This window comes from Pectinophora gossypiella, chromosome 9, assembly GCF_024362695.1.
Source record: "Pectinophora gossypiella chromosome 9, ilPecGoss1.1, whole genome shotgun sequence".
NCBI classification, from domain to species: domain Eukaryota; kingdom Metazoa; phylum Arthropoda; class Insecta; order Lepidoptera; family Gelechiidae; genus Pectinophora; species Pectinophora gossypiella.
Window position 1 is genome coordinate 1567224 of NC_065412.1, and position 17265 is coordinate 1584488.

Below are 17265 nucleotides of genomic sequence, written 5' to 3' on the forward strand. Positions count from 1 at the left end.
ACACGAATAGCTACTTACGAGTAGGTATAATACGTAATAGAATCATGTCTATGGCGGCTTAATCTTTCGAACGCCGGAATGCGGATCTCGACCAGACACAATGTAAAATCTATTGTGTCTGGTATCTCGGCATATGAGAGGTTATAATAACATTGACATAATAACGTTGCTGAGGTTGGTCATTGATCACACAACCCACCAGATAGAAGAAAAAATAATAACAATAATAATTGACTACTGCCAGCTATTCATGTTTCAGTTACTTATAACCTGATACTTAAATCGCAACAATTCATGGCCCGACGGGGGTGATACTGACCTCAACATAGGTAATACAGTCCGCCTGCCGGTCGGGGGTGTACATTAACCGCGGGCGGGTGCGGTATGCGACGTACGCCGCATCAACACGTGCCGTGGATGGAGGTATGTAAAAAGGGTCGCTTCAGGAATTTAATGACTTTCGTCCTGAAAGAGCGATATGAGTTGTGAGAAACTAATTAATTCCTGCAGAAGCGACCCTCGTGTGGTACGCGATGAGTGCTGCTCGGACGGGTTACCTACCACCCCGCTACGGGGGTCGCTCGCATATCGCGCACGATGCTATATTTGGGACTAGATTGGCTCATTTATCGCAACACGCGCGATATGCGACTAGCGTGTTACTATACAGCTAGGGCGACGCTGGCGTGTGAAGCCGACACACCACGTGTCGCAGCGTCCGGTGACGTGGTAATCCCGGCGTCACGCGCCGCTCGCCACCCTCCGCCGTGCTCGGGATATTCTCTGCTAGTTCCGTGTCTCCTGGAGTTATGTCCGATTTACGCCATCGTTGTGTACGTTTGACGTCGTTTTATTTTTAAACGATGTTGAATAACAAACACAAAAAAATCTGAATGGCTGATGAGAACTTGGTTTGAACGAGATTTATTGTTGTTGTTTTTTTTTAATACGTCATAAATCGTAAACCATAATTTAGCTTTCATTCAATCACGAAGGAAGGACGTGGCTCTGGCCATAAAACTGGACAACTTTTTCCAAGGAACATGGGCCGAAATATCAAAAAAAATGTTGGACTCCCATACTAAATGCGCGATCAGCTGATACGGTTTGTTTGGGGAGATGAATAAAATACACAATATTAAAACATCGATCAAAGTTACAACGAACTACAAGAACTTTTATATTATTTTACTTGCGGAACCCTCCATGGGCGAGTCCCATGCGAGCACTTGGCCGCTTTTTATTGCTGACGTCCGAGACGTCGGGCAGATGAGACAATCAAGATAAGTAAAAAAATAGGTTTTTGCCTAAATTAATATTTCCTAAATTAAGCCACAGGGCCGGCAATGGACAGCTAGTGATTCTTTCTTGACATTATTGCGGCCAAATTTTAATTTATTTTCAATTCTATACTTTTGCGATGGAAAATTCCACTTGATATTAACTCAGAATAATCAGCTGAATCATCCCTCTCAGTATTCGTTACGATGTCACTTACATCCCGTACCAGTACATACAGTAGCCATACAAGTAAAATGGGTATGGGTGTTAGTGACACTGTAACGAATACTGAAGGGATGATTCAGACCATGATTCTGAGTCGATATCAAGTGGAATTTCCTGTCGGAAAAGTCATAAAAATTTCCGTTCCAACTTTTGCGACCAAAAATTCCCCTTGATATCGACTGAGAATCATCCATCAAGTTGTCGTTACGATGTCACTAACACCCTGGGAAGGGGGCCTAAAGCGAGCACCCAGCCTAAAGCGAGCACCGATCGTAAAACTTACCTATAGAAACTTACCGCGGCCCGCGTCCCAGTGGCGTTACCCCCCTCCCCGCGCCAGTGCGCGGCAGTCGTGATTTCACAGTGACGTGAATAACACAGGTTGTTCGCGCCAAAAACGATTTTCGTCATTTTTATGCAAATAAACGAAGGTATGTAAATTGTGTTTTGTTTAATAATTAGTGAGGAACGTTATTATTAAGATGTGCATAGTATTTTGTGTCTATCTCACTCTGGCTTAACCATATTTGCATGAACATATTATGATAAATTTTAGGTTATACTTTATTAGAATACGAGATTGATGCTAAAGGCAAAGCGAGCAGGGCAAAGCGAGCATGCCCGCTATGCCCGCCTGTAGTCATATTAATATTGAATGAAAAGTAACCTAAAAAATATTAAATTACTTACTTATCTATTTTTTTGTTGTTGTGTTTTAAAAGCATGTGTTTTGCGTCTTTTTAGATGGTGAATAAATATAAACGCAAAACAGCAATGTTCTTAGACTGAAAGCACAATGAAGAAAGCAATACCGGAGGTGGTAGAAATGAAAAAGGCTATAAAAACTACAGCTACAAAGTATGGTATCCCGCGAGCTACTTTACAGCGACACCTGAAAACAGGTTCTACCAAGAAAAAGTTAGGAAGGTTTACCAGTCTTCAGCTCAGAACAAGAGCTTGAATTGTTAAATTACGTATTTGAAATGGACAGTGTGTTTTATGGTTTATCGAAAGAAGAATTTCTTTTTCACTTAATAAAGTGCACATATGAATCCCCCTTTTGTGTTTTTATAAAGTTATTCCTTAGTGCTTCATGATATAATAAAAAAATGATGTATGCTCACTTTACCCACTGGGTGCCCGTTTTGCCCATAAGCCCGTGCCCACTTTAGGCCACCCCTCGGGCAAAGCGGGCATTTGTAAGGGTTACACATTTGGTTTCCTGTTTTAGTATTTTCAAAGCATACAAAAATTTTTAATATAAACTATCAAACTACAACAAATTTACCATCTGTTAGCAATAACAGTTGCTTAAAAGTATCATTTTGTTACCATTTTGCTCTTATTTTATCTTACGGTGCCCGCTTTAGGCCCCCTTCCCCTATATATTTGTGAGGGCGAGAATATAGTATATTAGACTAAACTCTTTATATAGGAGGCACGTCTAGAGTCATGATCTTAGTGTTTGCAGGCTCAGTGCGTCAGGCGGCGCGGCGGGCGGGTGTGACGTTCAACCTCCTCCGCTCGTACAATACTTTAGTACTACTCCCGCCGTTCAAGACGCCTAGTTGGAATTTGACTTGCTATATATAGTAGCGAAGGTACTATTTGTATTTTAACTAGATATCATCATATTTTCTTAAGTGGCTGAGGATTGTCAGTATACACCACACGTAAATTAGGTAGTACTTGAGTCGCATTGCCTTCTGTTACCTCTATCGTTTAGACTCACCTACAGAGCGCGCGGCCGGTGCGGCGGCGGCGGCTGCGGGCTGGTGTGCGCCCGCCGCCGGCCGCTGCGGTAATTACCCTCATTTGTTCCACCGCTGCTCGCAACTGTAATATCCTCGCGTCGAGGCGCGCCGCCGCCGCCGAGGGCCAACATAAATATAGATCTTGAGAGGCGCCTCCGACACCGCGGTCTTTACCTACTTGCTACGTGCCTGAGAACTACGTCTATCATAATATCCTCCGCTTTCAAAAAGCTAACAAAAAATATTTATCTCCATCAGGTATCTAAATCAAATCTAAGTTTAAGAAAAGGGTTAAAGGATAAGAAAGGCACAAGTCAGCATATCTAAATGTTTTACGAGCGAAAAACACATTCATGAAATTCGTTTCTTTATGGTGCAGCATAAGGGCCACGCCATATGTCATAGAGTAATATCGTTAAGTCTCGCCGGCACGCGGCGCGGCAGTAAAACGGGCAATAACAACTGATGGTGCCGCGAGCCACGCGCCGCCGCCGCAGGTGAGTGAATACGTCGTATTCCATGTTCAATTGGCTGTGAAGAGTTCGCAAGAGAGTTACGGTCGCTCGCCGGTGCTTGGAGCCGGCGGGGCGTGTGATGTGTGGTGCGGAGCCCGGCGAGGCCCGACCGGCCTGGCGGCGGCGCCCGATGTCGACACAAGTATTCTTAAAACTTCTTCACTTTACAATCAACTGAAACTTTGTCACCAAGTTGTCGGAGGAAGTTTAATTCAAGTTTATACTGACTTTGTATTGAATAATTAACAAGTGAAATACTAGCCCTTCACGGATATTAAATTTTCTTTAAAACAACTTCATAAAGTAAATTTATGTACTTACATTAGAATTATTTATGTTTGAAAGACAGTAAGAGCCACCTTGAACTGTAAAGTATTTTGTGACAAAATGAAGGCTTTGGTGTGGGAAAATATTCTCATGAATACATGTTTCCGTAGCGGGGCAGTGAGCCCGTGACAGATGGTTGGAGTGCGATGCGCTTACTGCGCTATATTACAGCACGCGCGGCGCGGCGGGGGCGCGCCAGTTGCCCAAACTGTGAGTGCCCCGCCCCCGCCGCCCCCGCCGCACCCGCAGGGGCTGAGTGCCCTCGACCCCGATTCATCTTCCGATCACTCGAGAGACACTCTATTCTATTCAATATTACTCGCTACTCCATGTTTAGATTAAACTTTACTAATTTATTTGTGTGATAGTCCCCTTCCGAGTGCTGCCACACGGCGCGACACGACCTGCTAGCGCAAAAATGTCACCGTAGCGCGCGTCATGTACGTTGTACGTATACGTGCTGTGGTTTAAATATTCATAGGTTTTATTACAACATATCTGTCTGAGCCAAAGTAACTAAGTATCATATTTTGAATTTGATGTTTGTCGAGAACACTGGCTAAACAGTTTTCGTGTAACTTTCAGAAATCGTTGAGAATATTTTTATTGCATATTGCATTTTGTAACAGTTAGCGAAAAAGCATTGGATTGATTCAGTTATGAGGGGTGTAATACGTAATTTTTTTGCACGCTATCTCGACAAATATATATTGCTACTATTCGATATAATTACAAAAATAGGATGACCGCATTTAAGGGCCTTGTCTGTCAGTGCAAAACACAAAGATTGCCGCCTTAAAGTAATGTGCTGCTTTATGTGCAGGCAGTATCGATTAGATCATAGTCTGCAGTAAAGTAACATTGCCCTGGAAGTGTACTGGCGGGCCACCGCGCGGCAGCCGCGCTGCTGTTGAGAGCACTCGCCGGCTGTACTGTAGAGCTCTCCATACTTAGCTTTAATCAAAGCCTCTCCTCTTCAGCCTTCAAGATTTACAAGGTAAAGCATATCGACCGTGAAGTGGGTGACGTTGTTGGGATGTTATCTAAGATAGAGTCGAGACTGACACGTATTTAACTAAGTAATGCTGCTGACGCAGAACTCGCAACATGAATGTTATAATTATAGTACATCAATAGCGACAGTTCACGCCTACACTAAGTACGATGTGAATATCGAAACTATACATAGTGGTTGCTGGATTTTTATTATTTATGTACCTATTTACTGTAGCTGAAAGTCTCTGCTTACCACAGTGGGAAATAGGCGTGAGTTTATGCATGTATGTATTTAAGCACTGCAAATGCAATATGCCGACCTAGGCCCGCGCAGGCTGCGTGCGAAAAGACGAAACTAAATTGCCCACTCCATTTTTTTCCTGCTGCGGGTTCCGATTAACATAACTGGCCTTCCCTTATCGACCGCAGCGATTTAGGACTTTTCCTGTATTTCGTTAGTTGGTGAAAGATATGAAAATGAAACGAAAAATTTCGATTTGTCGGAATACATGAACGTAGGTAGTGTTTATATATATATATATATATATATATATATATATATATATATTCTTTTTTATTATTATTATTTAAGGTCATGCATTCCGACAAATCTAAATTCTTCGTTTCTCTATTTCTATTCCATTAATACATATAGGTAACCATCCGCCATCTATATTGTTATTGAGGAGCGTAGCCTGGAACACGATGGTGTTATGCGATACGCACAATTGCATAATATGAACAGAACGCCCTCTAGTACCTATTGTTCAAGCGAAGTACTATCAAACTATTACCAATGGAAGTTTATACGAATATAAACCTTTCCGCAACTGCTGCGGCGCAGTGTACGAGTGTAGAGAGATAAGTACAACCACTCCCTCGGGATAGTTAAAGGAGAGCGAGGGACTTGGTGTAGCTTGCGTAGATATATATATAGTGTGCGCGTGAGTCAATAGTGCCACCAACTTCGGAGATTACTTAATAGTTAGCAGTAGGCATTGTCTGAGGCTGCGAGCTCCGTAATTGTGCGGTGTTGACACCGGCGGGGCGCGGGGGACGGGGCGGCGGGGGCGTCGACAACAATCTCATTGTTCCAGCGGCAGCTCGCGCTATATTACTTCATAATTGAGTGTAATCTCGCTGAAAGTGTTTCCGAAAGTTCATATTGACGCAAATCTGTCTCGGCTTTCCTCTCTACTTGTACCTATTACAAAAATATCTTTATTCAGTAGGTAACATAGTTACACTTTGAATCGTCAATTTTTACATAACGAACGTCTCATCCGGCTAAAACTACTGCAGCTTCTCACAACCTGTATAGCCGGGGAAACGAAGCTGCAAGAAGCTTTCAGCACGCTCACTGAAGCCACTTATTACACGGTTTGGTTTAGCTCAACGGCAAGTTTCCACGCTCCGTATAAGAAATGCTGGTTAATTAAAGTAATTCCCGCCGCGACGCTGATTAGACACGCGACGGCTTCACAGAGCCGACGGCGGCTCCACACAGAATACATAATGTACTACACTAATGGTTTCTCTCCGGCCACAATAGAGAAATACCTACTATCTAATATATTGCCACCCCTTGTCTACTTTAAATTTCAATCGAAAACTTTTGGGATGTCTATGTCATTAAAACGTCCGGTCGGCAATCAAAACTGGGAAACGTATAAAACTCGGAGTCCGTGCCGGGTGCCGGAGAGTTGACGTTCCGCTTGTACCACGTGAACCGAGAACAACGCGTCTGTCTTTTCTTTTCATAACGCGTTTACAAGCATTAGCTGGAACTGCGCGCACTGAGCGAGCCTGGTGACGAGTTTATAGAACGACAACCTGCCAGCCACACTCACTCAAAGTGATTTCGTGTAATGTTACCTACTTTTTTGTCACCAATATAAGTTAAGTCGACCACTCGCTAAATGAACTGTCGAAGTTGAAAATCTTGTCGCTCTAAAGGCCGGGGATCGCGGAGTATTGCGACAATAGGCTGTCGCAGTTCAAATTAGATCCGGCGGGCCGTGAGCCGGCAAGAAGCTTTTATCCCTCATTTATCATTCAGCGTCCCCCGCCCCCCGTGCCCCGCCGCGCCGCGACCCACGGACCGTCGCTCGTCTTTTCTATTAGTATGCAATCCTCGCAAGATAACATGAAAACATCAGCATCAAAGGATTTCGGAAGACAATGACATGATGTAGTAGCGAGCGTGCTCACGCGCGCCCGCTGCTCGCCCGGGCACGGCAGACATCGTCATCTCGTTAAGTGGATTACATCAACTTCGCGATGGGATTGCTTTTTACTAATTTACGAGTGTAATTGTCTGGCAACACAATCATCGCAAAAGCGGTGCGATCGCTCTACCAGATGCTGTAAGACGTTGTTTGCGAAGGAAATAGATTCGTAATTAAATAAAAATTGATTCGGTTTCATACAATATCTCGATAGTGGAAAAACTGTCAGAACGGTTATTGTATATTCTCGTGTCGGTGGCACCGCGGCCGCGTCGTTGTTTAACCCAAGAGCTAATAGGTTTCGGATGGTCGGCGGGCCGGGGCGCGCTCACCGCAACATATCGATTCGCGCGGGTTGGCGCGCGGCCGAATTTTTGCTACCATTGTGAAATTTATCCCCAGACATATGTTGCCAGCGACCGGTGCACGGTATTGCAGATACATCTCCGGCGAGCACCTTGGCCGCGCGGCAGTGTTCCTCGCCTTCGCTAAGTCGCAAATCGCTGCCAACGATTTGGGTGGTCGCCAACTACGAGTCGAACGTTGTGGACGGGCGGAGGCCCGACGCCCGACGGCCAGCTCCAACGCTAACAGCTAGTGAACGACTGCGCCAATATATTCATGGATATGTCAAATGACTTGCGTATATACACGCTGCAATGATGGCTCGAGACAGTGTAGGGTACCTAGTAGGTATTCACGTGGTGCGCGGCGGGGCGGCCGCTCTCACGGCTCGCTCTAATTGAATTGTAAATGTCGGCGGCCCTCACGGCACGAGATGCTCCGATATTAATTTAAACTTATTAATCTGTTAAACAATTAGTATCGCTCTCGCCGCAAACTCAATTTCTCTAGGGAAATTCCGAGCGGGATTGAATTAGCACGTCAGGTTAAGCATCATCGGCGTCGAGTACACTCATCGAGCTCGTCCCACGAGCCGCGGTGGCTGCTGGGCGCGGTCCGGCGGCCGCCGTCGGCAGACTGCGGCGCGGCCCACAGCGTGCCTGCTGGCAGTCTGCATGCAAACGTCTACGTTATCGTGTCATTTCCACAACAAACAAATTGTATCCACGCTTTAAATAAGTGTAAGTAATTATAATATTTCAGAAAATTGAGTATGAGTATTTATTCGCATAACAATTACAAAAATTGTGTTCGAAATACTGAAATAGAATGGTAAAAAAATACTTTATTTATTTATTCACATTAAATTACAAAAACAACAACACGAGCTAATTATAAATAGAAAACCTCCTCCAGCGCGCCACACTGAGGCAGAGCGCCCAAAACGCAAAAAAAAAAACTAAAAAAAAGAATGGTAAAAAATAAGTTTAACAAGCAATCAAAAAATAAATGAACTTATCAAAATAAAAATTTAAAAGAATATAAGACAGTTTGACATATTGCATGCGGTTGGCAATAATATTAACCAGACAACCTCGAGTCACCTAGACATAATAATACTCAAGTACCTACCCATAATTTTTTAACCATTTATTTATAAAATAATGTATTTAGAGTAGCTTCCCCAGGTAGTGAGGTCTTCGCGTGTCGGTCGGAACACGCAGGCAGGTGTGGCGGCGGCAGATTTCGATGCACTAATCCAGTGGTCTTCAGTCAACAAAGATGCCCACGCGTTCTTGGTCACAGGTAATTTACCTATTCCTGCCGTCGGATGTGGCTTGGTTAGGTTTTACAAGAATATTTATGGATGTGTGTTGAATACCCCCTCCGGTTGATTGAGGGGAGGCCTGTGCCCAGCAGTGGGACGTATATAGGCAGTTTATGTTATGTTATGTGTGTTGAATACATAATGTAATACCTTTTATACTTTGATCGGAGACTTGTCGCCATGGCCGAATACGTTGAAAGGATGTATATTATTATATACCTTTATGAATGGTCAGGTATCGGAAAACTTACCCCTCAGGTACGTCTATTGTTCCTTCAAAGGCCCACAATAATGGCGGCGGTTTCCTTTGTGATAAAATAAAAGCTTGCTAGAATAATAACGTACCTATTTATATAGCCATACAGTAACGTTACGATTCAAATTAGAGGTCGGCGCAGGCTTTTAAACTGTTGTGAAGATTTTCATTTCAAATCATTACACTATGTATTTATTAGTTCCGTAATTTCTCAAAGTGCACGAATTTTTTTGCATTTATCTCACGAGTATTTGTATCAAAAATTTGATGTGAGCAATGGTTTTAATGCCTGTGCAATGCAACGGGTTTTCCTCAATCACGCCGCGTGCACTACATACATACAATCCACGTGTATGTCCCGCAGGGCGAGCGCGGACTATGGTGTTCAATTTGCTTCGATCTTGACATACTTCTCTTGCTTCCTTTCCTCGTTCATTCATTACTAGTTTCTCACACGCGCTGCGGTTCGCGGTAGACCGCTCCTACAACGTATTTACCTACCTATACTGGTACTGCCAGTAGTTTATATACCGGGTGATTTTTACATCACTCCACAAAAAAAACCAGAATACGTGTATGATTCCATTTCCGTAAAAAAATGCAAAGAAAATTTTCGATTTTAGGTATTTAGTCCAGGCAAAAAATAAATAAAAATTGTGGTAACCGATATTTAATTCGCGGTCGTAGGCAATAGTCGGCATTTATCAAAGGCCAAAGAAGAGGCGCGCGAGCGAGCGCTGGCCGCGTCACGGCGCACGATGAGCAAAAATTTGTGTCTAGACGAAATTGAACTTTCAAATATTCATCATATTTACTTTTTGACTTCATATTGTAAACACTTTTTGTTATTACAACATTTTTCCAATTAGGCATAATAACGGAGATATAGGATTAATAAGATTATATTTCTATGGAAGCGGATTTTTAACAAGATCCTATGGATTTATTTATTGTATATTTGAAACTAGTACCGAACGAAAGCTCCGACATAGGTCTATACTGGGGTATACAATGGAACGTAAAATGGCAATATCAAATAATGACCAATGTCATGTCTTTTCAGAGCTTTATAACATCACGAAAGTTTCAATATGACAACACATAAGGTTGTTTATTTTTATTTCCCACAAGTGCTTAGAATATTGAGCTTAATCGAAATCTATAAGCAGTTTTCACCAAACACGAAGTAGAATTTTTAAAAGTTCAATATCTTCTAGTCGCAAATTGTGTTGTGCTTGTGTAACGACTAGTGAGTGAATACATCGCACTAATGTATTTCCATCGGGAATACCTACTACAAAATGATTTTAGTGATATGTAACCACCGAGATTCGAACCCTGGACCTCCGGCTCGTGAGCCAAACGCTCAATCACTGGCCCACGGAGTGCGAAGTGATAATGCAGTTTTACGAAAATAAAAGGACACCACACCAAAACGTGCAAGATTCTGCGAATTTGTAAGTTTGTAGGTTACATAAGTTTAATTTATCGATAATTACAGTAATGAAAAACGTTCATCTTGCGTGTAGACGGTTCTAATCCCGTTGCAGTATAAAGGGAAATGTGTTGACTTGTGTATTCATAATTTTAATTAATAAACAGCAATAAAAAAAACCGGTTTAGTGCGAGTCTGGCTCGCGAACCGAGGGTTCCGTGCAAATTGCTATCTGGTCATTATCTAAATCGGATCCTCCGGCATGGAGCTAAGATACATAAAAAGGGGATGAAACTTATAAAATCTCTCTGCGTGGCGTCGTCGCAAATAAACAAAGATTTGATTTTGCCGTTGAACAAATATCACAACAATCAAAGACATAACACAACAAACGCAACACACGCACGCATATCTAGCAAGGAGTGGGTGTATAATACTATACTCCTGTGCCTGCCACTTTGGGGATACAGGCGTGATGCTATGTTATGTTGTTAAATAAGTTTGTGAACTCATTTTTTTGCTGTTGGAAAACTGACGTCTCCATAGATCGACTATGTCGTGATTAATTTATCAACTGCAAATATAAGTTTGCAAATGCAAAAAAGCATGTCTTTGGTTTGCATTGATTTTAAATGTTGATTATTATACAACTTCATAAGACCTCAGACATAAGTATAACATATTAATTTCAACTTGATACCTCCGCGCGTTTCCGAGAAAAAGGTCTTGACAGGCAGACGGACGGACGGACAACAAAGTGATCCTATAAGGGCTCCGTTTTTCCTTTTGAGGTTCGGAACCCTAAAAAACAAATAAAGTAGAAAGGTATGTCAGATCGAAAAAACGACAAAATGATGGGCGGATAAAGCGCAACGCGGGAAGGTGGGCCGCGGGGACCCTCCCCCCGTCGTGCGCTGCGGTGGCGCGCGCGTGGGCATAGTGTGCGAGGCGCGAGTGTTCCCGAGTAGTGGATACTTCTTACTAGATTTTTTGTTCAAGTCAAGTAATTTTCGTCAAAGATTCACATGTTTCATTTTGTGAAGGGCCGAAAAATTCACCCTGTATAAGGACTTCAGGAAGATTATGACGAGCTGTTTATTTGTTCATACATTATAATCAAAACTGTAGAGGTAAGTACGTTTGAAATAATAAGATTTTCTCGTGTTAGGTGCAGTACGAGCGCCGTGCCAATCACCGGCGTTATTGTCTCAGCCGCGGCCGCGCGGGTTGCGACGAATTATTTACCAAGTTCTGCCAATATGAGGTAGCACAATATACTGAGTTCATTGTACTACCTCCCCACATCAAACACATGCATCACATGAGATTGTGGTTAAATTTACGCAAAACAAAAAAGAAATAGTAAATAAATAGCGTTTAATTTTAGTTCGAGCACACTCAGCTAGTCTTACGTCACAATAACAAACACTGAAGCTTCGTTATAAGGCAGAGCTCCTCCGCACGGCACACCTCAACACATCTAGAAGAACACTTCCCGCCAGTGTGTACACACACGTATATGTGATCGTCTCGCCTGACAACTCCCTCACGTATTTATTTCTGTATACAATAATGCTTCATTAAGAATAAATTATGGCGGGATGTCCGGCCTTTGCAGGAATTTAGTAAAGGAACAACATTTTCTCAAGTCTCTCCTCTTGTGTAACAACTTCCTAAAATGTTATTTGTAACCAAAATGACAACTTCAATTTGTATACGAGTGTATACAAACATAACAACATGTATTTTTACCTTTTTGTTTGCTGAAAGAGATGTATACCCCCGCTTACCCCTTTAGGGATGCAAGCGTTATGCTGTGCTATGTTTTATATTTATTTTATGTAAGTGATCTATTAGAGACTGTATTATTGTACCTATAGACTCTGCTCTAGATTACATAATTTTATTAGAATCTGAGTATAAGCCACAAACACATTAGTTTTTGTTCAATTAAATATAAAATTGAACAAAAACGAATTGCCAGAGTATATCTGCGCTCATCAAACGTGTTCTGATTTAAATCGAAACCACAATGTGAACTATAATTAGATAATTAGAAAACTATCATTTATTAGTAGTTAATTGAATATGATGGATTTAATTTTCAAATACAATGCACACGTATGTGATTGGCTATGGAATTATCTGCTAATTAAATAGATAAATGTGTTCCGCGGATGTCACTTCACGTACATTTTGGGCAGGGTGTCACCCCGTCACCCCGTCATTCACCCTTTCACTCCCTCACCGATATTAGGCTGTACGGTTATACTTTTGCAATTGTGTGTAGCAATAGAATTGCGACATAATTTTAATTTTGATATGCATATGACGGTGTCGTTTAGTTTGACAACAATTGCAGCAATCAAGTGTATCAACGTTTATATTTTCAAGTGCACACAATTCATGAGAATTTTAGAAACATATTTTGAAATTTACTTTTTGGCATCTTACGTCAATATGTTTGGAGGCTGTGTCGGAGCTGACGTGGCTGATTTCCTTTCGTCGTTACTATGAAGATATCCGCTTCCGGTTCCGGCAGGCTTCATTAGCGGCGTCTCGCGGGACAAGTGACGGATGCTTTCGTTACATGGAAACATGATACGACACTTCTTTTGACTTCCATTATTTATCTGGACTCGTCGATATTTTCATGAGGATGTAATTATTATTATTGTATAATGTATCCAATCAAAAACATAAATGTGAAATGAGAGCCAAGTTCAATATTGTGATAAATGCCTTGGTTGTTGACTTCAACGACAAAAGGAGTGAGATCTAAATGGGTGCCAAGTTCAATGGTCAGTCCTGAAATTAATTTATAAGTAACAGCATAACATATCATATCTTCTTATAACATAAGATAATGTATTGTGGCCTAAGGTCTGTCTTGGATAGTTTTTATAAACCTACCAACGATTTATTATGTTCGATAGCTAGTTTCTACCAACAATCCAAATTTTCGGAATTATAAAATAAGAACCGACAAATACTTGTAGGTTTAGAACTTGCGAAGGCAATTCATATATGAAAACTAGCCAAACTACTATAACTACTACATATATTGAACTTGGCTCTCATTTCACAATTATGTTTTTGATTGGATATCATTACTTTTTGTAGGTAAGTACATATCCTCGTAACGCCGTAGGTCCTTTTAAAAGGACAAATTCAAAACTAAAAGTAGACTTTATAAATATAAAACAATTGAATAGGTAGGTATTTAACTCGTTTAACATTCACGTTACGTGAAAAAAAATAAAAAGCCAGTAAAATGGATGAGAGTCGTGTTGTATGGTGAGCGAAAGACATGTTTTAACTTGCTTACCTACCCTCACAATACTTGTCGAATGTGGCATCAAGTGGTTCTATGATCAGTTAGTGCTCTGCCTACCCTGATAGGGCATATAGGCGTGATTATTTATTACTTTGTATTCATCTAATTAACTATCTGCATACCAAATTTTAACTCTGTAGGTCATCTGGAACTGGGTTAGAATTTTGATCTATAGGTCAGTCAGTCAGTCAGTCAATGATAAAAATGAGGATTTTTGGACATTACTTAATATCTAAATAACCGTTTGAGATAAGCTTATGAAATATAGAACACATATGTATCTCGCTAGTCTCAATATATGAGCCAATTATGTGAAATAGTTTTTGATTTATGAGGGGGTCAAAAGTGGCTCCAAATGGTTCGTGTAATATTACACACGGTGCGGTTCGCCAGTTCTGTTTCTTGGACTTGGATTGACACGCTACCGCGTGTCTAGATTGTGTTGAAGTAGGTACACTATAGGTAGTGTAATCACATGGTGCAACTACAAACTTTCGAATGTACCTTGATCTGGTTTTGGTTTTGAGTCCTCTCTACAACGACATAAGATTCGTTATTTCATATCACTCTTAAAACCTGATATTCTACAGCTACGTAAACTACTCGTAGTATGAAAATAATTTAGAAAGTTAAAATTGTAGACTGTAACGACGAGGTAAATTTTAAATTGCTTTAGCATCGGAAACATTGGTCATTAAAACAGCGCTCGCTCACGGCGACTCGCAAACAACTTGCAACGCCGCGCGAACTGTTATATCGGCGTAGCACGCCGTAACTAGCGTAGCACGTTCATTTGTAACGCGCAGCGGCTCCGCTTGGGACGCGTAGCGCCGTTACGACACCACGTTTGTTGATGTTCGCTACGCCACGCGCCACCAACCACGTTATGATGTTTGTTCGGCTCACACGGAGGGAACGTTCGTTATTTGATTACTTAAATAAGTTTAAGTTATTGTAATAATCGTTGTGATAAATATTTACGATTTTATGTCAAAATTGTGTGGACGTAATAATTTATAATATTGAATAAATAGTATATTCAACCATGTACCTCGAACACCCTTTAAAGTAAACCTAATACTGAATACTGTGTACAAAGTCAAACTACGTATGAAGTAACTTGTGAAGTCAGCAAGTCAAGTAGTATAAATGAAATTCGGATGAATAAATCATTACTGTCTTGCTCTGGATCAAGAGGTTGTTACAATCACATTAGTGACTTGATGTTCCCGTGTCGGGGTAGTGAATGTCTGCCGGTATACGTATGTACTGGTACAAGGGCGGCAATATAGTGAACGCAGCGGACCGGTGATCTGGGAGTGAGTTAGCCAGATAGCGGCGAGTCATTGCGCGGCGTGCGAGCGAGACAGAATGTATGCCGTATCCGCGTATGAGAGGGACAGCGCGGGCTGCACTACACACCGCGACACACTACACTACGCACTACGCGCCCTTGAACCCGCGCGCTACTCAACTGTAATGTAATACTAGAGTGAACGGAACCTCTCAATATATCTCGTGGGACGCGAGGGTGTGCCTCTGTGTACACGCAGGGAGCGTTTCGCGCGGCCCGCTGGCGCCCGCCGCTGCCCGCTGCCCGCGGCACTCGCGGCCCCGCGTCACCACGCCTCCTGCTTCCTAACGCCGTCATTTGCGCTACATCTCAGCTCCACGCGTGCTGAGCTTACCTTTATTTAAATATTATCTTTTTATAACATATTTTATCAGGTACTTTTCTCTTCTATCAGGTATTATGAAAAACAAAACATGACATGATAAATTATCACGGCATTGCATTATCTTGTACGAGGTTCAGAGAATGGTACTGACACAATATGCAGAGTTCTTGCTATTTAAAAGGTTTTTTGTCAGTTAAACCTTTAAAAAGTTAAGTTTTAAAACTAAAATCCAAAAGGTATGTGAAACAAGAAAATATTTCTCCGAAACCCTTTCTTATTAACATTAACAATGTGCATTTAATAAATAGCATAATAGCGTATATTTAGAAAATTATATCATATTTATCAGCCTCCGTGGTCTAGTGGTTAGAGCGTTGGGCTGACGATCTGAAAAGATCCGGGTTAGTGGTCCGGGATTGATACATGGTCGAAATCACTTTGTGAGACTGTCCTTTGTTTGGTAAGGACATTACAGGCTTAAATTACCTGATTGTCTGAAAAATTAAGATGATTCCGTGCTTCAGAGAGCACGTTAAACCGTGAAACAGCTCCACCAACCCGCAGTGGAGCAGCGTGGTGGAAAATGTTCCATTCTGGTTGTTTGAGGGGAGGCCTGTGCCCAGCAGTGGCACGTATATAGCCCGTTTATATTATGTTATGCACCTACAGAATCTATATGCAGCAATTAATTGCTCTCACCCCGAGGTTGATGCCTCGACATAATAACAGACATACATACATAGCAACTAAATATATAACCGTCCATTTTGTTTTTAGCCTTAGTCGGATAAAAAAAAATGGAATTGAAAATTTGCCATGTTGAAGGTAAGCTATGAACCAAGTGCGGAAGGATGCTGCGTGGTTATTGACAACTATAAAACACGACAGTAACGTAAATGTAGGTATGAAACGTGCGGCGCAGCGACGGGGCACGTCCGTCGCTGAAAAATGTTTGACGTTTTTTGGTAAATTTATTAGGGAGATGAGAGTGCACCCCGCGGGCGGGGTGATGGACGGCCTCGCCGCCGCTACATCACTGTTGCATGATACATCTCTATCCTAATGTAAACAGCATCCTATGCCGGTATGATTAACTACGCTTCGCTTCCACATAAATACTTCACTCATAATCAGAAGTGACTACTCATGCCCGTCGCCATCAGATCCAGAGCAAATAATAGATCCAATTAAAGCTCGCGTGCATGAACACAGGGACGTGTGACGTCATTATAGTCCGAGTGAGCCGCGGCCGTCACGTCGGACACGTGGCCGCGCCCCGCACCCCGCGCGCCCCGCCGCGCGCCCTGGCCTCTGAAAGCCGTTACTGCTGCAAAATCCAATCACTGTTTGATCTACTCGCTATTTGAATGAAAATTTACGCTCAACGGCCTGTCATCTACATACAAATTGAGGATCAAACAAAAATTGTGTCCTTAGGGGGACGGTGGGGGCGATAAGAGGGGACGAGCAATCTCGCGGCGTCAAGTCGTTTACACTGGATGTCAGGCTCCGAGCGACAAGTACCGGCGCTGCAGGTGCATCACCCCACAATAGGCAGGG

The 17265-nt window shown here is 42.2% G+C and overlaps 1 protein-coding gene and 1 long non-coding RNA gene across 2 annotated transcripts in view; both read left to right on the forward strand.

The window, feature by feature from the left end:
- Window positions 1–1747: 1747 nt before the first annotated feature.
- LOC126369458 (uncharacterized) lies at window positions 1748–2562 on the forward strand. The gene is made up of 2 exons (XR_007566706.1): window positions 1748–1937; window positions 2251–2562. It is a non-coding gene; the product is annotated as an uncharacterized LOC126369458 (long non-coding RNA).
- A 1672-nt stretch (window positions 2563–4234) lies between these two features.
- LOC126369768 (PH and SEC7 domain-containing protein-like) overlaps window positions 4235–17265 on the forward strand; it is a 22377-nt gene continuing 9346 nt past the window's right edge. The window contains exon 1 of the mRNA XM_050014333.1: window positions 4235–4358. Coding sequence (XP_049870290.1) covers window positions 4235–4358 — 124 coding nt within the window. The remainder of the gene's footprint in view (window positions 4359–17265) is intronic.